The sequence below is a fragment of the Dendrobium catenatum genome, unplaced genomic scaffold (assembly GCF_001605985.2).
Source record: "Dendrobium catenatum unplaced genomic scaffold, ASM160598v2 fragScaff_scaffold_370, whole genome shotgun sequence".
Classification (NCBI taxonomy): Eukaryota; Viridiplantae; Streptophyta; class Magnoliopsida; order Asparagales; family Orchidaceae; genus Dendrobium; species Dendrobium catenatum.
In genome coordinates, this window is record NW_021318832.1 from 4660370 (window position 1) to 4684892 (window position 24523).

At 31.7% G+C, this 24523-nt stretch overlaps 1 protein-coding gene across 2 annotated transcripts in view; it reads right to left on the minus strand.

Moving 5' to 3' along the window:
- LOC110113861 (vacuolar protein sorting-associated protein 52 A) overlaps window positions 1-24523 on the minus strand; it is a 70042-nt gene that overhangs the window by 31584 nt on the left and 13935 nt on the right. The window contains exons 3-11 of one of the 2 annotated variants that reach the window (XM_020846568.2): window positions 22668-22725; window positions 21482-21577; window positions 17747-17848; window positions 7351-7434; window positions 7054-7134; window positions 5828-5971; window positions 3197-3288; window positions 2861-2942; window positions 2327-2509 (exon numbers count right to left, since the gene is read on the minus strand). In XM_020846568.2, the coding sequence (XP_020702227.1) occupies window positions 2327-2509; window positions 2861-2942; window positions 3197-3288; window positions 5828-5971; window positions 7054-7134; window positions 7351-7434; window positions 17747-17848; window positions 21482-21577; window positions 22668-22725 (922 nt within the window). Of the gene's footprint in view, window positions 1-2326; window positions 2510-2860; window positions 2943-3196; window positions 3289-5827; window positions 5972-7053; window positions 7135-7350; window positions 7435-17746; window positions 17849-21481; window positions 21578-22667; window positions 22726-24523 lie in introns of those variants that run through there. The other variant, XM_028693835.1, reaches the window with a different exon arrangement.

Below are 24523 nucleotides of genomic sequence, written 5' to 3' on the forward strand. Positions count from 1 at the left end.
AAAACAACAGCTGAAAAGGCCACACATAACCTAGGAAAAGCAACCACGGGACAACCAACCAGGTGAGAAACCAAGGGGGCAAAAGGGGACTGGAACCAGCAGCCAGAGAAGAATCCGAAGGGGCACCAAGGGGAACCGGGACAGCATTCAGGGAACTGGAACAGCCCACGGGAAGGAGAGCCAGCAGGGGAAAAACCGAAGAGACGCAGGGAGAGGGGGAAGGAACCAAGGGGAGGAAATCAAAGGGCCAAAAGCTAAGGGGAATGCACCAAATAAATCCTCAATTAATTTCATATTTATGAGCTGAAAGAGTAGAGATTAAGCATTTATGAGCTGATTTTAGAAGCTCACCAAAAATTAAAAACCTAAAATGTTTTGACCCCCCCCCCCTTGCCTACATCATTAGCTCATTTAAAAATCATTTATAAATCAATTGCTCATTTACAAATAAATTTATAAAGTACAAAAGAGTTTACAACAAATCTAAATATAAAAACTCTAAATTACATTTTGATGATTTGCTCAAACACTTCTTGAAAAAACTGCTTCGAGAATTTTTCTTCAATCATCATATAGATTTAACTGCAATAAAATCAGTTAAATAGCTAGAAAACTTCAATGCATTGCTCATATTTAACTACAATAAATATTTTACTATTATTCATTAATCATTAAAAAATATATTATTAACAACCAAATGATTTATTTCATCATTTAATTCTTTATCTATATAATTTGAAGTGTTTATCTTTCAAATTTTTATTAAACATAACACAACAAGTCAACCTTGTTCATTCATCCAATAGCTAATTTGTTCATTATTTTTGTAGAATAGAATAAAGTATATATTATTAATAATAATATATAATAAAAAATTATAAAACTTAATTATAATGAGGTGCTGCCTTGAAATGCCTCAGGGCGTTAAGCCTCGATGCGTGCACCTCAATTAAAAAAGGCATAAGCCTCATTGGCACTAGCAAGGGCATCGATGGGCTCATTGTGCGTCTCAGTTCAAGGTGAGCCTCAAGACGTGTGCCTTGAACTATTTTTTAAACCATGCTAGATAGTAATTGAAAGCACACCGTTAGCTGGATCAAGTTAACAACTAAGTATCACATAGCAACAGAACAATCCACTTCCAAAATCAGCCAACCGAATTGTAGGTCCAGTAAGAAGATTGTTCAAGCCTTCAAATTCCTAGTCAAGGAGTCACAAATACGGTAGAAAGAATGGCACAAGCCTTCAAAGTCATTGCTCGGCTCCATCACCAAAAGAAAGAGAGACACGTCGACTTCCTCAATCGAGATATGTTTCTATTAACTTCAAAGGAGAGTTCTCAAAATTAATTCTCACTTTCTACAATAAATCAAATAATGTTATTACCAAATCAATGAAAGACTGTGCACAACAACAATGACATCAAGCCTTCATCCCACTACGTGGGGTCGGCTACATGAATCTTTTTCTCCATTGTGTCATATTAAATGTCAAATTCTCATTTAAATCTAATAAAGAAAGGTCATTCCTAATATTTTTTAACCAAGTCTTTTTAGGTCTGCCTCTACCTTTCTTAACATAAGTCACATCTAATACATCTAATCTCCTAACCCGGTCATCGGAAGGCCGCCGTTTTATGTGACCAAACCATCTAAGGCGACTCTCTCTAATATTATCTTCTACTAGAGCTACTCCAACCTTTTCACGTATATGCTCATTTTGTATCCTATCTCTAAGGGTAAAGCCACTCATCCACCTGAGCATCCTCATCTCAATGAAAGAATGTGCACACTTAAAAAATTTCCTTCTGTGTCATATATTTTTCTTTTCATTTTACATTGGCCAAAACATTTTGGTCATTCTTCTGTTTTTCTGTATAAACATCCTCCAGTGCCACATAAAATTGCTTTAAACTGCTTAACTACCATGAAAAAACTCCCCAAAAGTTCACCACAAAAAACTTTGCATCAAAAATTCCATTTTTCATCAATTAATAGGTTCATTATCATATTATCTCAGCAGGAAAAGGAAATGAAAGAACAAACAGATGAGATGCACAGATGAAAAAAATAAGGAAATAATTGTGGCCACGTTTAGGCTTGCAAGGCATGGAAGTAAATGTGCTATATCTTAACACAACTACAAAAACTTGAAATGTGGCAGTCAAATTCTGCATGGTCAAGAAATAAAGGCAGATTATGCAAGATTGTGGTGCAATTAAGAAAACCCAAAGTGTAGAGAAGAGACTTTTTATGTTTTGTGAAACAAAAGCCGAAGAATTAATCAAAATAGCTAACACAAATATATCAGCATGCCAGAGAGAAACCTTTAAAATATTTATTCTGCCTCCTAGAGCAAAAACAGAGGAACGATTCTTTATTGTTTCTCTTGCTCTTAAGAAAATTCCTGTACTTCTAGTCTCAACTCCGATCAAATCAGTTGATGAAGCTATGTCCAGCTGCATTTTCTCCATTGCTTGTATGTATACACGGAAATGTGCGCTTAAAACCTGAACAGAAAAAAAAAAAAAAAGCAAATGACCCAAGAATAACATAAGTATTGACAAATATATAACAAATAACTCCGAGGATATCTAAAGTCACATAAGTTAAATATGTACGTGTCAATGAAAGAATAAATTCAAAAGTCCAAAGAAAATATAATAGCCATTTGTACAAAATCTACCATACCATTCCATGTTAGAAATTAAACACTTCTTGATAAAGAGTCCAAATTTATTCACAAAATTAAAAGCAGCAAGTAACAGTTTAGCATGGTTGCAAGAAACTCGTGGCTTAAAAATCTAAAAAGAGACCATATGAGCTTGCAAATAAAATATAACGCCTTTATAGCATTTTACCTTGTTCATTGTATCAATGTAAGCCGCACGAACCTCTGTATAAATATCTTTACCATGCTCCTTAAGGAAAAGAATCACATACCTGCAATTTACCAGTAGTCATTTGGCAGAGATGAAAATGATGCTCAACTTAAAAAGAAAAAATCAAATAAGCCAAAAAATATATCTAATCAATGTCAAATAGTTCATAAATAAATGTCTCAGGCTTTTCTTTTAAGTTGCTACTATAAAAATTTTAAAATAATTCAAATGAAGGATGAAAGAATGCAACAGTTACAATGATTACTAGTGATAACATTGATAATATGAGGCATCAAAATTAACACTATGACTTACTTATACTTTAGAAGAACATTTTGCTGCAGAATCTGAATATTAGTTTTGGGCTTTCTCAAAGCATAAAGCTTTTGAACCATAAAATCAAAAACCTAAATAGAAGATGTTTGCGCATTAGAATAACTAGTAGATCCAAAAAAAACAGAAACGAAAAAAATTGTTTAACAAACATTAGCATTTAGAAATGAAATGCATAAATTTCAGGTAGTTATGCAGCCCTTGGAAGCTTAAGCAAGGTTCTCAACTGGTTCAATTTTAGCATTCCATTAAATTAAAAAAAAAATAGAAGTAACATTTAGTTTCTCACTCATTATACTATTTGAGTACCCAAAATACCATTCATATTGATCCAGCAAACTAATTTTGTTCACTCCTGAATGGCAACATGTGTGTCGGCCACCTGAGAGCAACGTGTAATGAAATGTAAAAAATATATATGAAAGCAGCATCTTTTGGAACCATTGTAGATAAGTTCATTACATTCAATCCTATGAGGTATCAATTTTAGGAAATTTCCCATTTAGATTCCAACATTTTAAGGGGAAAAGTAGTTGAAAATAGGAAGATATAGACTAACAAAGCTGATAAGGCTTCCAAGTCGTTCAAAAAAAAAAAAGCAATGAAGACTGTAGGGGACTAGCAATGATGGCTTAATCAAATACAAATTAGGGAATCAGATCCAACTGGAATTAATGATTAGGGTTGTATGAGACTAGAACAACTACTGGATCAAAGATGCAGGTTGTAAAAGACTTAGCATCGAATGCTAACCCTAACAAAATAATAGATTTTTAGTAATGGATTCGGGTTCATCAGGAAGGATGCAAACCAATTCTAACACCATGTAGAGAAAAGATTCTTCACCTCTAATGATTCTTATATAATGGACAACCACAATAACATAATATTTATACTTGGGAGGAAGGAATAAAGAGGAGTATCAAATCCTTTAATCATTCCCAATCAAATCTGAATGTTCCAGATTTCTAGCTACCTAAAGAGAAAGATAATATATACACTTTTATACATTGAGGATATTTCCAGTTTAAGAAAGGAAAGCCAAATATTATAAGATGCATCAAGAGTTCAAACTTTCAGCAGGGTGACTTCAGATTAGCAACTTGTGTAGATTCCGGATTTGCCATAAAAAATCTCACATTGATTTCAGATTAATAAATGAATGGAGATTTTGAGGTGCTAACATACACACTGCAGGAACAAAACCTTTATTAGGAGCTCCGTCTTGCCATTTTACGGATAGAATTAGACACGTTAAAGGCATAACTGACCAAAAAATCAGCATGCTTAAATAAAGAAAAAAACTGAAATATATTAAAGGGCATATGAAGTTCTAAAATTCCATTGCCATCATCATTATCATCCAAACATATCCAAAAGTAAGCCAGCTTTGGAGAAAACCTCCAAGATACTGAAAGACCCTATAATTAGCAGTCAATTCATCCCAATTCTAACATGAGGCCCCTTTCCTGACTAAATAGCATGAACAACAATAACAACAACATCAAGCCTTTATCCTACTATATGGGGTAAGTTATATGAATCCTTTTTCTCCATTGTGTCATGTTAAGAGTCAATTTATCATTTGAATCAATAAGGAAAGGTCATTTCTAATATTTTCTAAACAAATCCTTTTAGGTCTACCTCTACCTTTCTTAACATAAGCCAAATCTTATAGATCTATTTTCCTAACCGGGTCATCGGAAGGCCGCCATTTATATAACCGAACCATCTAAGGAAAATCTCTCTAATCTTATCATCCACTTGAGCTATTCCAACCTTTTCACGAATATTGCTCATTCTGTATCCTGTCTCTAAAAGTAAAGTCACTCATCCACATGAGCATCCTCATCTCTGCAACACTTAACTTAATCTTATACTTCACTTTTAATGACCAACATTTTGCAACATAAAGCATTGCAAATCTCACCACCATCTTAGAAAATTTTTTCTTAAATTTGAGAGGGACTTTTCTATCACACAACAAGCCTGATGCCTTCCTCCACTTCAACCATCCAACTTGAATTTGAAAATAATATCCCCGAACAGTATGTGAAAAGTGTCAAACCTGAAAGGATGATTCAACATGTAAACAGTCTATTTTCATTGTCATGTAGCACCAATTTTTTCTACAAATGAGTAGCCTTTAAATTAAGTAGGAAAGAAACTCATAAAGGATGTATCACGGTTATCATGCTATAGATGATTGTATCATTATATTAAGCGCAATTAAAACAAAAGCCAGAGAGCTGCATGACGTCATTCCCATAGGTTACTAAAAAACCTGAAGAATAATAAATGGAGCAAGACGGTAAGCAACTAATTAAGAACATTTAAGCACAAAAACCCATGCAAGTTATCAATCTACAAATTAACCAATTTAAGTGGTAAAGACCGAATAATAACCGTACAGATAATTTTAGTTGTACAAACCATTTCTCATATTATAACATGATAGTAGAATATAACCAGTAGTATACGTCCAAAATAACATGAACTGACTTCAAATATACAATTCAAATGAACTTTTCGCTTCCTGTCATGCAATTAATCAGAAAGCCTCATTTTTTAAATCTAGGAAAAGAATGCCATGTCCATGTAGAACTTCATTACCTTTGAGACTGCCTTTTGCCGAAGTTTTTCAAGTTCAGGCTGGACATCTTTTAGAGCCTTCGATGCCTTGATCATGGAATCTTCTTCAACAAATTTAAGCTTCTTGCTTAGTATCTCAAGGGTTCTTAGATATTCATCATTTACCTACTTGATCCAACATACACATTTAAAAACTTTGTAGATATTGACCTCAGCGTGGCTAATTACTAAAAATAGAGTCAATGAACATACGACATAAAATTAACAGAGACAACAAATAGCTTGGTAAAAAGATAATTCATTGCACATTGGAAATAACTGTATTTACAATAGCCAGGCCAGCCAAATGATAACTGAAAATATTATTAAGGTGGAGGAAAGTAAGTACTATTTCATATGTAAAGCAAGCCGCAGTTTACAGGCATAGTTTTGGTTTATTGGCTGAGTATTTCAATACAAAATACTCCCTAATTATTCACTATCAATCGAGACCTCATAACAGTAATTGGCAATGGCATCATAGTGATGTAGAATGGAAAGAATTTATAAGCTGCTGAAAGTGTCATCATCAGTGGCAGCTGCTGTTACAATCATCCTAACCATTTGGTCTTGATTCCAGAATAGCCATATCCTTTATAGCAACCCTAAAATAGCTAGCTCCTGAACCCCTTTTTCAACCTGATTTTCTGACGTATAGTGGATTAACATACTTTCTTTGTTTTTTCATTGTATTAAAAGAACATAATCATGGCATTTTCATTTTTCCTATTCTCAACTTCTCAGTTGAATCATCTTCACTGCGTAATACCATAAAAGTAAACCTCTCTCAATCCAAGAATTATGAGCCTATAAAAGCGAACAAATCACAGTTGAGTCTATTGCTAATAAAAACTGAATGGCTTCATAGTAGAGTTTGATACCATAAAGGTGCGTCATTAATCACCCAGACAAGAAAATACCATTTTTTCAGCTGAAACAGATGACTCAACAATTTGTGAAAGATACGATGCATTTCAATTGTGAAATTTATAGATAAAACCAATGTCACATAGAATAAAAAGCAATTCATCGAACAAGTCATGATATAAGAGAATTTAACATCCATAAGTTATCCAATTCAAAGTCAAAGAACTTAGTGTAGAAAACATATAAAGAATTTTCAAGCAAATGATGTCAAGAACTTATGATCCTTGATGCACTGAAGGTATCAAAATGAAGCATTAAAGATGAAAAGAACAAATAACTACCTCGCCATCCACAATAACGTCAACCATCCTTGGAGGTACAATTATGTCTTCAACAAATTTTGACAATTTCGACTCTGCTGTCTGATGACAAAACATGCAAGTAAAGGAGCTCATCATGAATATTCATCTTTTTTAAAAGAAAAATCAGCTGGTTAAGTGATCTCAATTAAAAAAAAAGGTAGCAATTGTTGCAATTTTACTTCCATTTTGCCTGTTTCTCAGAATAACATGTTGGCATAGCAGGGCAATTCAGAACTCAACACACAGTCAATCCAACCTGAACGAGAAAATGCATGCCTTACGATTTTTCAGCTTCAGACCCATATCCATGGATTTCTCTTGAAGACTTTTAATATCTGAACTTATAGAACCAATCTCAGCCTACCACAAAGACTTCAAATAAGTTGTCAACCTAAAGCATTTTCAATATATAAAAAACAACAAAAAATTGTAAAAATAAAGCAAATGAGGAATATATTTATTATGAATTCTGCAAGAACTGATTATAAGATAACAGCAATATTTTGAATAAATTGATATGGCTAGATTTAGAAAAAAAATGTGAACTATTACGTATGGTGAATGAATTTGGAAATATTGAAAACATAGAATATCAAACGTTGAAATAGAATTTCTACTTAAAGCCATTATCATCATCATCATTGTCACCGCCATCATCATCACAATCATCATCATCTAAATATTTGGGGTCAGCGTTTTGTATCTTCATTTTCTTTTTACCCCTACTGAATGTTTTCTAAGATGCTAAAACTATTCTTCGCTAATTATTTTGGACAAAACATCTTATCTTAGGTTAAATATTTTCTTTTTTAATCTTTCAACACTAATTTTATCTACTCATCTATTCAGAGCATTTTCTATCCCTTTGTTGTACAAGTTCAAATCACCTAAATCTACTTACAAGTATCTTATTTTCAATAAAAATCACACCAAACATTTCACTAAAATAATCATTCTTTAATTTCTTCTTCATATTTTTTTCACAAACACCCATTTCAACACTAACTGCCACACTTAAGTCGCATTCACATTAACTATCTATGACTTTATTACTACCCAAACTCATATTCATATAACTTAGCTATCATCTTATCACATAACACTCTTAAGATACTCATCCATTTTAATGCCCTGGTTTTAACTAAAGAAGTTGTATGTACATGTGTGCGTGTGTGTATATATATATATATATATTCAAAAGGGAGTTTGAAGTTGAGTTATTAGACATGCATATTTCTATTATTTTTGGCCTTGTAGTTATTATCTTTAATTTTTTATGTATATTACTTTCTATAATTGTGCAATCATGATATTTTTCTTATTTGGAATATAATGAAGACAGTAATTTATTTTTTATGAAAGTGGAAGCTTATTTTCAAAAGAAAAATAGACAGTATTTATGATAAAAATGAGATGTATGTAAAAAACCGTTTATTATAATAACATTTTATATTTTTGTCACAGTTTTAATTTATTTCATCATAAATGAAAAGTTAAATCATCAACAATTATTGATATTCTTATGACTTATCATTCCAAAAGAATCTCATAAACTTAAATAATGACCAAAGAGATTTTTAAGTATAATATAATTCTAAATAAGATGAATTGATAAAAAAATTACTAAGGGTCACAATTTAAAACTGGGGTTAACTTAATGTTATTCCCCTGGTTCTTTGTATATTTCATGCATGCATATAAATTTATTCATAAAAGTATAACTTTAAAATTTTAAGTTAAAAGCAATCAAGATTACTTTTTAAAACTAAGAGATCAGTAATTTATGTTAGAAGAATCATAAGTCATTTCGATGAATATATTTAATTTAGACATAGCATTAATTTTATAAAATATCTTTTTAAAAATCTTAAGAGAATAGAACTTATTTTTCGACTCAGTTTAAATGAGTGAAAATAGAGCCATTAATTTTTTACCATAAGAAATACAGAAGCGACAAAATGAATACTAAGAAAAAAAATCATTTCAATAATACAAAAATCATGATTTCAAGCTACCTCGACGGTAAATAAATCATGAGTCTTGACCCAAGCTTTTTCATCAATTTTAAAATAACACATATTCAAATATTAATGTCAAGAAAATAGAAGATTTATCTTAAGAAACAAAATTAGAGTAAATAAACCATAGAGAAAGTAATTAGAACATGCAAACTAGAATTTTGATAAACATATACATAAACTCATATAGAAAAATAATTAGAGAAATGAAAGGATAAAATCAAAAGAAATTGAATGACAAAAAAATTAAATAAATAAATAAGGAAATATTTGAGATGAATTTTTATGCTCAAATAGTTTGCCATATCATTTCAAAATGATCTCATGTGCATATGTAGGTTCCAGAAAGATTTGTAGATACAATAAAATTTTAAATCATGAGTAATGATAAAATTATCCTAAAGTCAAATTTTAAAATCATAATTCACTATTGATATCCTCATAACTCTTTTTATATTTCATGCATGCATCTTACTTTAATCATTGAATTATAACTCTTAAAATTATAACATATTAACGATTGGATTACTTTTAAAATTAAATGGCTAGGAATTTATATAAGGAGAATCACAAATCATTTTTAAAATATGAAAGATAGTACCAACAGACGTAAATATAGTTAGCATTATTTTTATAAATATCTTTGAAATTCTAAAAAAAATAAGAACCTACTAATTAAATTTAAATGAGTGAAAATAAAATTATCAAAATTTAAGTATATAAGAAATCTATAGGTAAGAAGATGAATCCTAAGAAAAATATAATCTCAAAGATAAGAAGCCCATGATTTCAAGCTAGTATGACATATGAATAAACTATGAGTCAAGAACCATAATTTTACAATTATTTTAAAAATAATAAAGTTAATTTCAAAAAATTAAAAATTTCACTTTAAAGGAATTAATTTTAGAGTAGACAAATCTTAAAACAAGTAATTGAAAGAAGTTTATAATTTAGATAAACCTCCATATTATCTCACATATAAAAAATAGAAAAATAAAAAGATAGCAATTATGAGAAATAGAATAACAAAAGAAAATACAAAATGTGTTTGAGATGACCTTTTAAATTAAAAAAACTCGACTTATAATTTTGAAATGATCCAACGGGTATATATAAGGTTTGTAAAGAACTAAAGATTGCTAGATACAATACAATTTTATTATGATAAAATTATCTAGGGATTATAATTCAAAATTGAAATTAACTATTGATACTCTTTGTATGTTTAATGCAAGCATGCAATTTTGTTCAATGAATTCTAACTCTTGGAATTACAACATATGAACGAAAACATAAAAATAATTTCATATATAAAATAATGGAAATAATGAAAAGATAAAAATTAGAAGAAATAAAGTGATAAACAAAAACTAGATAAGAAAATAAAAAAGAATTTGAGATAAGTTCTAACGCTCAAATAGCATGACTTATATTTCGAAAATGATCCTTCGGGTATTTATAGGATCTATGGAGATTTATAGATACAATGCAACACTAAATGAGAAGTTGTAATAAAATTATCCAACAGTCATAATTCAAAACCGAGATTAACCATTGGTAATGTTGTGGCTCTTTTGTATATTTCATACATGCATGTGCTTTATTCATTGAATATTTTATAATTCACAGAATTTTAACCTATGAATTTTATGCGAAGGGCAATGTAAACATTACTAGGTTGACCTAAAATTTATTATGTAAGTGTACGCGCCAAAAATTCATGTTTGGATGTTTTGAGAGAGTTTTTGTATTCAGAGTGAAATTTTTAGATTGTAAATTGGATTGTAGATAAAAAAACTACCCATAAATTTCACCCTCATTTTATGCAAACTTTAAAATTTAATTCCAAATTTCTCATAAGAGTAAGCCTGTATGGAAAAGAACTTCAAATTAAGACTAGTTAGATACGTGCTAAATGCTTAGCATATAATAGCAGCAATTTATAAATTTTTTTTAAGATTTAGAAATTAACTACAATAAACTTAAAGCGCATTGTGGGATAATGATGACGAAAAGATCCCATGATTCTATTATCCCAGGTTGTTATGGTCCCTATTCTACTTAATCAGAGGAGATCAGCAACACAACTTGATCAAAAGAGCATTCTCAGCAACCATGCATCACTTTATTCAAGGGGATTTTATATACTTCGGGTTGATATTTGTCTATAGGACAAATTTAAGTTGAACCTTAGCTAATAGAGTTTTGTACCCTATAACTCACAACTCAAACTTATGGCTCTAGACATGAACGTAATTTAATAATTTTATTCTGTGTGAAATCACTCAATTAAATAATCTCAGTCATAGCCATTTACCTGTAGTGTCATTTTGCAGCAAAATCATCAGTTAGAGGCCATGTGTCATAGCTTTACTAGTAAGAAATCACTTGCAAATGAAACATAGTAATATGCTCGACAAGACAATGGATCTTTATAAGTTGAGATTATTATTAAATTTATCACCCGGGATAAATAATTGCGAATGTTGGATGAATTTTTGCTTTAACTTTTAGGAGAAATTTTTTCGCTTATGAATTTTTTCTTTTTTGTATTTTTGGGGATTTTTTATTTTTTTTTTCCGGATGGGCGTCGAACTGTTGTGCATTGGAATTTGGGGTGTCTTTTAAGATATAGTCACCTTCGATAGATATCTGCTTTCAAGATAGAGCCATCACCGGAGTTTTTAAATGATTTCTTTTTGTTATTTTCGACCATGTCAACTTTGTTAGCTTGCTCATGATTAACACTTGCAGTTCTATTTACAAGACAATATCATTTAAGTATCAGGATCGAATATTTGATTGAAAAATTGCTCTATTAGAAAATTTTATGACAATTTGTGTTGTAGTAATTTAAAGAGAGGTTAAACTCTTGTCGACTAAAATCTTGGAGAGATGGAGGATCTGACTTCAAAAGTCGGACTTATGACCCTATGCCATAGATAAAGCGGGCCGCTCGATAACATCACGTAAAAATGACATCAGCATAACGCACTTGCACACTTCTTAGTGCACGTGCATGTTTTTATGCACTAGCACGATGTTTGATCTTTGGTGCAATTGCATAATATCAAGCATGCTCTTTGAGATTAGCTACTTTTTTATTTGTCTCTCTATTTAGAGAGAGAAACCACGAGAAGGAGAGTTAGAGAAAAGGGGTGAGGAAATTGCAACTAAGAAGTGTTTGAGGGGAGAAGGTTGGTAATAGAGAAAGAAGTCGCTGGTTTTGGAAAGTCGTCGAAGTTGGTGGAGAAGCATCGACAATGTTGAGATCATAAGAGTAATTATCAAAGGCGGGTGAGGTTGCAGGAATGAGACGAGAAGGATATCAGGGTTGCTTTGGCAAGATAGAGAGGGAGAAGGCGTTGCAGTCATGTGGCATTAGATAAGAGAGTTCAATGACGGAAGACTGGGATGTCAACAATGGGCAATTGGGTGAGTGTTGCTATTGGGTGATGCAAGTTTGGTTTGATGAGGGGAGGCCTCAAAGACACTACGGGTTGCGAGTTGACAGAAAACCATGTGATGGGGAACTATGTGAATGATGTTTGGAGAGGAAAGAGAAATGAGAGGGAAGTGTAGCCAACGGGTACGTGAGATGGGAGAGAGGTGGAGATAGAGAGTGGGCTACTGGTACAAGAAAAAGGTCTGGTAAGTTGGGTATTAGGTTCATTTTTTTCTTTTTTTCCCTTTTAAAAAAGAATGGGTGAAGAGGATTGGGATGTGACCAAGTTTTGCACCGTGTAGGGTACGGGGAATCTAACAAAGTATGGGCTGAGAAACAGACTCGATAGAAATTTGGAATTAGCTAGGTTTCTTTCTATACCTTTTTTTAAGAAATTCTAATTATACATTATAATTATATTAATATGATAGTGATATATATATATATATATATAGTATATATATATAAAATAGGAAATAGTTAGGTTTCTTTTATATATAAGAATAACTATGATTTTGAAATGCATTCACCTAATTTTATAATAATAATAAGTTTTTTTTTTATATATAAAATACTTAGTGTAACAATAATAATAATAATCATGATAATTTTATGCTTTAACTTTAACCCTTTTTTTAGAAAATATTCTATAAAATGTGCACTGATTTTTGCAAAATTTATGTCGCTTGCGTATCTCAAATCACATGCCATTGTCTCGCGCAAGTAAACCTTGCATTTTGCTTTGGTATGATACATATGGCGATATGGGTGTCTTTTCTAGACATTTTTTTATGTTTCAAACAAATTAACATGGTTGTTTTGCCAAGGGTGATATATGAGTAATTTCAATTCTGATCGAGGTGATTCAAACCGGGTTCACGTCACAACAAGTTTGCAATCCATCATCTTCATCATGTATCATATTGAGCACTTGAAATCCTTTCTTGATAAATTTGATGCCCTGGACACATCATTTGAGTTCAAAAAAGGAACCCATTCAATGATTTTGATAGTGGTCGGCATATTTCATACCTAGTTCATGTGATATCACATTCGTTGTCCATCATGTTCGTCGGTCCAATTGGATTGAGTACGAGAGATCCTTTCTAAATAGATTTGACACTCTTGATGCACCAATCCAACTTGATTTTTATAATGAGTGCTCATTCAATGACTTTGATAGTGGTCGGGGTGTTTTAAACCCGATTTGAATAATTTCATGTTCATTGTCCATCATTTTAGCATATCCAGTAAGATTGAGCGCGAGATGTTCTTTCTCGATAAATTCAATATTCAAAATGCATATGTCGAGTAAAATTTGAAAAGTAGGCACCCATTCGATGATTTCAATAGTGGACAGGAAGTTTAATCAATCTTCATACAATGTTGCATTCAACAACAGCAATTGACATCAATTGCAATTCAGTTTAATATGTACCGCCTTGCAACGCATAACGTAGGTCAACAATAAATATAACAAAAATGAAAGCCCATAATTTAATATTAAGATATTAAATGAAGGGATAAGATTTTATATTAGAAGATATGCAAGCCTCTTTTCAAACTAGGAATGTATATCCATTATTCTATAAAATAGATCCAAAATAATTAAATACAACATACCAAAGAATCACTTTACCTTATAACAATACTAATTGTTAATATAACATTCACTAAAACTACATATTACATTTTTAGTCTTCATTTTACTATTTAAGTCATCAATCTTCTAAAAAGGTTATCAGTTAGTCTAAATTTCCACTTACTCAATAGATTTCTCAATCATTAGAACTATATTTTTTAAGAAAATATACCAATGAAACACATTTTAAATATCCTTGTGTAATGATCTTAATGTAATTGGAAACTATTTGATAACTTGGCAACTTCTTATAATGCTAATCAATGCTCAATAGAAATCTTTAATAAATTCAACTTACATATTTTCATTAATATGCACCAAATCAATTCTCGTGATAAACAATCATGCTTTTTTAAGATCAATAAGAGCCACATGAAGATCCTTCCTTTGCTGTCTACAATTCTCAAATATTTGTCTAAATGCAAAAATTGTTTGCATGATAGACCTTCCTAGCATGAAATAAATTCTACAAAATTCATATAATTTTTGTAAGTCCATGTTATTATTACTCTATCTCATAATATTTCATTATATAACTCAATTTTAGTTTCTCTATAATTACCACAATATTGAACACCTGAGTTCTTAAATATTGATACCAAAATACTTCATTTTGCAATCATTTGATGCCCATTTAGTTTTCAAAATTTTAATGAAAAAGAATTATTAACCAAAGTACTATAATATCCCCCATAACTCTCCAAATCTAAAAAAACCATCATCTAATTCTAAAGCTTTACCATTCTGCATCTAATTCCACTTCGCCTTTTAAGATCAATCTTTTAAAATATCTCATTATTTTATTCATTATAATCTTCCAAAATAATTTCTTCATAAAACTCTAATTTGAGTAATATTCTCATATTTTATTAATGTCTTCATCTTCAACAAAGATTTAATCATTTCGCTTCTAATAAATTCAACTTGGTCCAAGTCTCCTGATCTCTTATATCTTTTTTTGTTATTATTTATCTAATTTCTCCTTTATTATAAGCTATTGCATGAAAATCATCAAAAGTTATAGTTGTTCCTTTGCTCACTACCATTTTTCTAAGACTTCTAGCTTCCTTATAATCATTATAAGCCTCATTTAATTTTTGGCACTCCTTAAAAACACAGTTCATTTGTATGAAACTTTTTTACATCTTCTCTCCAACTAGCCTCTTTGGTTCCTTACTAATGTACTATATATTTATAAATTCTTTTAAAAGTTCTACATCAATCTTCTTAATGACCTAGTCATCTTATCTTACATCAAGTTTGGCTCAACTAAAAAATTCAAACTTGCCTCGCTTGGCAACTGACCCTATAATAAGTTTATTAACTTATCAATTTTTAAATTCTACCACCTTATCTTAGAAACGTTCTCCCTTTTTACTATATTCTTTAAACTCATTTAAATCCATAATTGTTACTCTATATTGTTTGGTCAAACTCTCTTTAGAATCAACTTAAAATCTTTGTAAGAGATTTTTCTTTCCTTAAAATAAAAAGAAGTTAATTTATGATTTGATAGTTCACTTTTGAAAGTAAATAATTGAATTTCATTCAAACATAATATTGTTTTCAATTTCTAAGAATGGATTCCTTTAATCAAGTGAATTTCTTCTTGCAATCATAAAGCAGTTTCACTTTTAGTTTGATCTTTCCTACAACAAAAGATGCATGTGAAATCTGAACATAATCATCAAATTTAAAAAAAAAAATTCAAATTGAGAATTTCAAAGCCAGTGGTATTCAACATAGCTTTAGTCTTCCACCAAAGTACTACGGGATATGGTTAGGACAAAATTATTGTAAATCAAAGCAAGACGGGCCTTTAAATAGTAAGTTGACCAAGCTTGTAAAAATTATTAATCACATGATAATAGGCATCGCAGTCAGTCATCATTTAGTGTGGAAAAACGACACTCAAACTACGAAAATGCCACATGTAAATCGTTAAGCAACAAAAATTTTCCTGCACTTGTCCATCGAAAGCTGTCTCCAATCAGTGTATATTCATTTGTAGACTGGCCTATATGGATTTCCTATCTTGAAGAATATCATGGTTAGGTTTACCCGTTGATAGTAGATAATTTGTATTACATGTTTATCAAAAAAAAAAACTTGAGAAAGTAATCCACCCACTTATTTTGTTTTGCCTCATCTGACATCCTAAGTCAAAATACATGTGCAAATTAACAGGCATCACACGAGTAATTTTCTGTAGATGGAAACACGTAGTGGGTTATGATGGTAACAAAATAAGATAAGTTCTTAGCCAATGAAGCACGAAATTTTGTTTTCTTTACATAATTCAATTTTTAGGAGTCATCAGACTTGTATTTGCCAAAACATGGATAGTTTGTCAATAAAATACTTTCCGTGTTCACCTTTAGAGCCCAAATTAGAAAAGGTTTGAGTGCTCATAAAATGTTCTTTGATCTAGGTAAAATCCCAAACAAATTATATATTCCGAACACAATAATTCTATGGCATTCCAGACATAAGTCAACTATTACTAAACATAAAAAACCTACCTACAACACCACCTGAAAATGACATAGCAAAGTTGAACCCATCATCATGAAAAGTGTGGAAGGATGATAAGGTTAAAACTAAAAGGGACAAAAATTGATAAATTAGCAAGACAGCTCCAAAGGAGAGACTACAGAATAGATGAAACTTCTAAAGCTTTATAGAGCAGTATGTATTCTATTGTCTGTTCACCAAAAAAAACAATCTATTAATCACTATGCTGAGTTTGTTGGCATAATCCAATTTGCAAAAAAAAGAGTTCATAACAAAGTTCAACATTCAGTTTTAATTAAACAAATGAAAATTAGTTCTAGATTGACACTATTATGAAGCGTGAACCTTTTTTATTTTTTTAATATATTTTAAGAAGCGTGAAGCCGTGAACCAAAGCTAGCCAAATACACTAGTGATCAAATCAATATTCAACCAACAAATCAAGCCTAGGGGTGAGGACCAATTCATGGTATTTCTACACCAATATGTTTTTCAATTATCAAATATAAGACCAACACCAAAGCTTCATATGACTTAACAATTTCCCCATCACACAAGAGTGCGCCATGTGGATCACAAGTATCATATACCAATAGCCACTCAATCATGCAGAGACATCATGTAAGTCAAATGTTCATGAACCTTGCTCAACTATGATAGATGTCAATCATAAACCATAAAAGTCACAAACAACTTGAACCATTTGATTGAAGTCAAACCATCAACTTTGATATCTCTTGTTAGGAAGTATGAATCATAGAGAGTAGTGATCAAACACAATTTCAACCCAAAAGCTTAAGTCTATAGGTGAAGGTCAATCACATGCTATTTACACTAACAAGTTTTTCAACTATTCGATAAGAGACTAAACCTAAGGTTTCACATATTTTGAAAGATAGCACTATTAACAAGGTTCATAAAGCAAAATGCAGATTACACAAGAAGTCAAATATAATCAGGACTATGTTAACAGACAAAGACTTGCATTGAAGTTAATTATTGTCTCTCAAACATCAAACACCATGAAAATCAACCAATGTATGCATTTACCTGAAATCCACCAAGCAGGGTCTCCATCTGTGATAAGATGTTGTCACAATCCCGAATTTGGTCATGTAGTAAAACTAAATTATCACTCTCTTTGATGTAATCCTGCACCGCATGAGAAATTAAATCTAAATGTTTTGTAATAAAGTAATTCAAATTAAACAAAATTCATGATAAAAATAATAGAAATAAATCCAAGAAAAAGCATGAGAAGTGTAGCAAGTGAGGCCTTGTTTAGCATCAAATTTCAGCGTAATGCATTCATTTTTATCATGTAAATGTAAATTTTCTATAATATGCTAAAACATTATTTTGATGAATCTCAAATGACTGTTTAACACGTGCTGGAAATGCCAAGGAACTGTTGCCAAAAAAGTTGCATCAGACTCCTTCCATAAAAGTGAAAAAATAAAAGTAAAATGCATTACGTGCCAAAACAGTTGCATCAGACTCCTTCCATAAAAGTGAAAAATAAAAAGCAAAATGCAATACGTGCCAAAAAATATTGCCAATGAATTCTGAGAAGGCCAAAAGGGCCAAAAGGTAGGCATCAAAAGTTTTCTCGTTAATTTTACAACGTCCATAAAACTCCCTAACGTAGCACAGTTAATACGAAGCAGGAACCTTCTTCTTTTTTTTCTTTTTTTTTTCACCCCAAAGTCCATTGGATGGATGCATGTTTGCGTGGGGTAAGGTTTCATTCCAAGAACATGGCAACAACTTCCAAACTTCTAAACAACCAAACTAACTGGCACTCACATGGTAAAAACTTAAATTTATTTTAAACAAGAAATTTCCTGATGGGGCCATCAGATTTCGACATGTGTACCATCGCCGGAGGCGCCGATCGACGGCCCTGATTTAGAGTCTTTATTTTTGATGTCTTATTGTACTCATGTCATTTATATTTCTTATCTTTTCCTTTGTACCCCTATGAGGGAATTAGTGTTTGTTGTTGCCCAAGGGCATTGTAGTCTTTTTATTTTCCGTATGTTGTTGAGCCTATATAAAGGCCAGGTCTTTGTATTTTGGAGGATTGATGAATGGAATGAAATTCACCCCAAAGTCCATTGGATGGATGCATGTTTGCGTGGGTAAGGTTTCATTCCAAGAACATGGCAACAACTTCCAAACTTCTAAACAACCAAACTAACTGGCACTCACATGGTAAAAACTTAAATTTATTTTAAACAAGAAATTTCCATCTTAAATTAATCTACCATGATTACTCATGACAACACACATTAAACCTATTGTGAGAAATAAAACAAAACTCCTTTCTTCTATGTCTCAAAAACTTAATGTATCCCCATCTACAAAACTGTTGGCTCAAGAAAAACGGCGCGTCGGCAAGACTCCCGCTTTGCATACATATGAATTCATTTTCCTTAAGTCAGATTATTGTTAACTAGATTTCCCCTAAGTGTAGTACAGGGTTTAATTAGATCTGGGTCCTTACTTTCTACCCTTAAGGGTAGTACATGATTTAATTAGATATGGGTCCTTACTTTCTATGAGTGCAAGCACTCATAGTTAATTATCTCTCTTAACACGTAAGAGATAACTCTCGATTAAGGATGAACAATTTTAGCTATTTTTAGTCTCAATTATAGGGGAATATGGAGGTAAACCCAATCAAGATCTAATGGTTCCATCGTCCCGAGTATACCGTAGGTTTTAATCTACCAACACTAGAACACTAGCGATCGTTGATCGTAGTGTCTAGAGAACTATGTTGCACCGATATGGATACGTCGACACTGATACGACACGATACGAATACGGGACACTTCAATTCCTAAAAATACAGGATACGGATACGGAGCGGACACGACATTATGATTTGTAAATCATACATACAAATTAAGAAAGCAATCAAAGCATAATACTTGAAATTACAAAAAAAAAAAATGAAAGTAACATCATTTGTAGCCTTGTAGCTTATAATATCAAAATAAAAGTAAGCATTAAATGCCTAGTACAACAACAAAAGCATAAACATAAATTGTCTAGCAAATATGTTTCAACTATTCAATAGAATGAATGATATGATTAGCTTCTTCACTGGTTTGTCTTTGAACTTCTATATCATCTTCAATAAATATCATAGCTTTTAATTCAGACTCATCAAGTGAAAGATTACCAATTTCTAATATTCCCATATCATCAAGAGACTCAAATCCATCTCGAAAATAAGAGAACCTCGCTTGTAGTCGCGGAAGTAAATACAACATATCTTCTTTCAATTTTTTTTGTTTTTCAACGGACACGCGTATCGCGTATCCTTTTTAAATTAAATAGTATTTTAATTGGATACGGCAAAGTCATATCCGACACGTATCGGTGCCGTATCGGAGGTGTATCTGTGTATCGGATACAACACACTTTCATAAATAGTTGTATCGGTGCAACATAGATAAAAATATCATCAAAATTTCTAGAGAAAAATGAATATAATGAATTGTAAGTCATGTGAAAACCTAGTATAACTAGGCCAAAACCTTAATATCGATGAAAAAGGGACGACAGTTGATAAAAGCAAAAACCAAAAAATAGTCAGAATATAGATATATTTGTCACGTATTCAGCTTAATGTAGCAATTATTATGAGCCTAATAAGTCACGTCATGCACATGTCAAAAGAATATGATATCTAGCTTATTATAGAGTTCTTAGGCATTCAAAGTCAACCCTGGAAAGAGGATATTCTTAACCAAAAAAAAAATCATAAGACATGAAGGCCATACAAATATTGATTCTGAAAGATGTCTTATTGACAAGATTGATCTGAGGATATTATACATTACTTTGCGGAAACCTTGTAATTTGAAAAAGTGAGAAACGACTAGCTGCCTCAAGGTACAATGGAGAATCTAAGTTCAAAGCACTTGGAAAAGGAATATAAAAACTTTTATGGCTAAAAATAAATTTTGGAATACTTGAAGATTAAGTGAAAAGAACCTATAAGGTCGAGACTATGATAAAAATTAAGAAATCTAAAATTAACATTGCTCACAATTCAACAGACAAAACAAATATAAATGAATAAACAAGTTATATTAAAAAAAAAAAGTTTATAGTAGATTAATTTGCACTCTTTATGTCCCAACAGAATAGCAACTTGCCAACATTTTTATCAAATGATTATATGTTCCTACTTTCAAGATCATTCTAAATAAGCTAAACATGATGCATCTCTACCAATCAACTTGAGGAGTGCTGGAGAATGTTGATAGAAATTCCAAACAGAAAGATCCGAAGAACGCATTTATAGCAATTGTAATTTCAACATTAACAATCAAGGTGTTAAAATAGGAAGGAACAAAGCTGCAGTAAATTCGAGGACTAAAATAAGAAGGAAAACCCTGCTAATAACAACAGCAGCAATCAAAGAAAATATCACAAATGTAAAGTATGTTGCTATGGATCAGTTCAACAATGAAAAGAAGGATGTCATAGATATATTCACTGATGGAAAGAATGATGCCATGGATCAATGCCCATGTTGGCAAGATTCCAAAGAAAAATATAAGGTTTCTTCATTGTAAATCTTTTGTGCAGTAATTTGAATTGTTTCCTAGAAAAGAGCAGGCTCATCATGTATAAATATTCATTCCTTTGTATTGTAGAATCAAAGCCTTGTGAATAAAATTTCTTCACTGTATAGTTGAAGAGGTGCAGCCATGCATTCTCCATAGAAAGTTACTAGAGTTAAAACCCAACGAAAACTCTGCTGACCTGTATCGAGTCCAGTTCAACTTGACGTACATTATTTTCCACACCTTTTGTATGCTCCCGCAATTTAGTTCCTCTAGAAAGTATGTTTGCAATTTCCTGTTAAAAATGAAAAAAAAATGGTAAGTGATACCAGAATACTTTCAGAAAATAAACATGGATAAGGACATCAGCCTAGGTGTGATGGCATTGAACTAAATACAAGGAAAATTCAAAAACTAATGAGCATATCCACTCAACCATAAATACTCGCCAAATAAAAGACTGGGTAGTTGTCAGATTAGAAGTTCTTATGACAATATCAAGCAACCAAAGATAATAAGGTTGAGGAATCCTCCAAGAAAAGACTACAACAACAACAATATTATTAAGTCTTTATCCCACAACATGAGGCTACATGAATCATTTTTCTCCATTGTCTCCTATTAAGAGCTTCAAGACTACTAAGAAAAAGTCAGTTTGATATCCACTGCTATTAAACCTATATCCTCAACTATATTCAAATTCAAGAACTTAGTCCTAATGATGTACATGAATGGAAGAATGGCAGCTGATCATATTTTCTGTATAGAAATCCACAAACGTTGAATATCCATAAAATGTCTAATAATGATGTAAATTTATCAAAAAAATCCCAGAAAACAAGAACCTTCTAGATGGCTCTTTGCACACTTAATTCTTCGTTAAGAGTCAATATGGATTACAAAATGATCCTTGTCGTGTGAGCAAAGAAACGTATATCACCCCTGTATGACAGATTTATAATTATCGGTGGAAGTTCCTTTTATATGGTAAAGCATTAGTAGTGAAACCAGTCGAACAGTTCTTAGATTGATTCCCAGCATAAGAAGCATAGAAAGAAAGTGACAAACCATACAACAGTTGTTGCCTAGATAGAAATGATTCACCTACACCAATACTAGTTTTTCTACCCTAACCATGGTAAATATATAAGAGATAAAAACCAACATCATTTCCTTACATATAATATAAAAAATTATAGTTCAATATAATATCCAAAGTTCGCCAACAGCACCTCGGGCTTTGGAAATTTTACCGTCATCATGCGAAAGCAATATAACATGACAATAACTTTTCACATAAGTACAATAATAAACAAGCATAAATAAGTTCGATTAAAGGTAACAAACATATAACATATCAAGTAATGATAATTAAATATCCATACATCATCATCTTTACATTCTTCCAGCTCCTCTTTCAGTCCCTCCAGAGATATATCGTCGCTGTGCATGTAGAGATGCTAAATTAGTATGTACGACCATAAATAATACATCAAGAAATATATTCCATGATTATTGCAGTTGAAAAAAAATGCAAACAAACAATAAAATGTTAATAGTTAGCATAACATAGGCCTTATCTAATTCAGAACAAATTATTAAAGGAGAACTGATAAAATCTGCTGGAAACCTTCACATTTATTTTCATCAAAAGCATCGTATCAACCAAATCTTGGACCTGCTGCATGCCTCACTTAAAACTCGAGTTTCAACTCCCACTCCCACTGGTACAAACGTGGTCAAAAGCAACCAATAAATCACCACTTTTGTCACTCCGCCAATCTCCATCATGTCTAACATTATCCTACAGTGCCAACAACTCAAATCTTTAAGATTGGAGCATTGTCCATGGGGATCTCTTTCGACAGTTGGACTGAAGCACACTCAAGTCAACTCTTCACAACCCCAACAATTTATATCTGCTTGGAGACCAATTAGAAATCATCATCCCTCAAGTTTGAAATGTAGATAGCCTGCAGAAAAGTTATCCAATGTAGTTTCTCTTTTAATTTCGTACAAGTTTTCAATAAAATTTGGCTTGTATTCAATTTAAAGCATCCTACCGTCACAACCATACTAAATTTGTGCGATCCCTAACAGGATTCTCAATTGTTAACTAGTTTATGCTCCTAACCGAACTAAGATGGATTCATAAAGTATGTTAAGAGTGTCCAACAAAGTGCGTATGAAGTCCCCAACTCCTTCAAGCATGGAGACATTTTTACTCCCCAAAATTTATAAAGATTACTCAATTTCTATCAAAGCTCCTAAGCAAAAGATCAGGTCATTCCAATCCCTCTGGAACCATCTTCAAGCATGGTAGTCTTGTTGATTAAACCTGCCCCGTTACTTGCACTTGGCAAACAGCATTGATAATCACCCCTTAGTCAATCACAACTCTAAGGCCTTGGCATATGTAATCTGCACTGTCAACAAACACCAGGAATCAAGAAAACACACCGTTAAATAAAAAATTATCAAGAACATCAAGACAGGTGCTGTAATCTTCAACTCAGCAATTTCACATAAAAAAATTGGTTGGGATCCATTCCATACTGCAGTCCCAACAGAATATTCAGCTTGATGCTTAGAAAGTAGTTATAATTAAGGGCATTAAGATCGATCAATTCTATTTCAAAAAATGCTCACATGCAAGGGCAAACAATGATGAATTTGTAAGACTTTATAATGTTCTGGCAATACTGTACTTCATAAAATATTTGCAAAACCAAGTTGGGCTTCTTCCCCCTAGATAGCAGCATCATACTCCGACACTAAAAGGGCCAAATCAGTACCGAGAGGATTTGATTTTATATGCCCTTAATCAAATCGTACACTCTTAATGATCCAAGCATTCTTCGGTGGAATTGAATCAAGCTCGCTCATAATCAAAATTGTCAAAACCAAACCGACCAACAAATTGGAAGAATGAAAGGTTCACGGTTCTACCGGTCGACGATGATGTAATAAATACTAATTTTATTTTTTTTTAAATAAAATTACCAAAATAATGATACTATCATTATAAATTATATGACCAAAAATTAAATAAAACACAAATAATTAAAAGAACTCTTTTTAAAATAAAAGAAATATAAAGTATTTGAATAGCTCTCAATTAATTTTTCATAATTTCATATCAAGTCAAACTTCAAACATAAATATACAAATAAATCTAGAAGTCATCTCCTAGATTTGAAGATATCCCTAAATCCTTCTTCATCAAAACATCCCCCCCCCA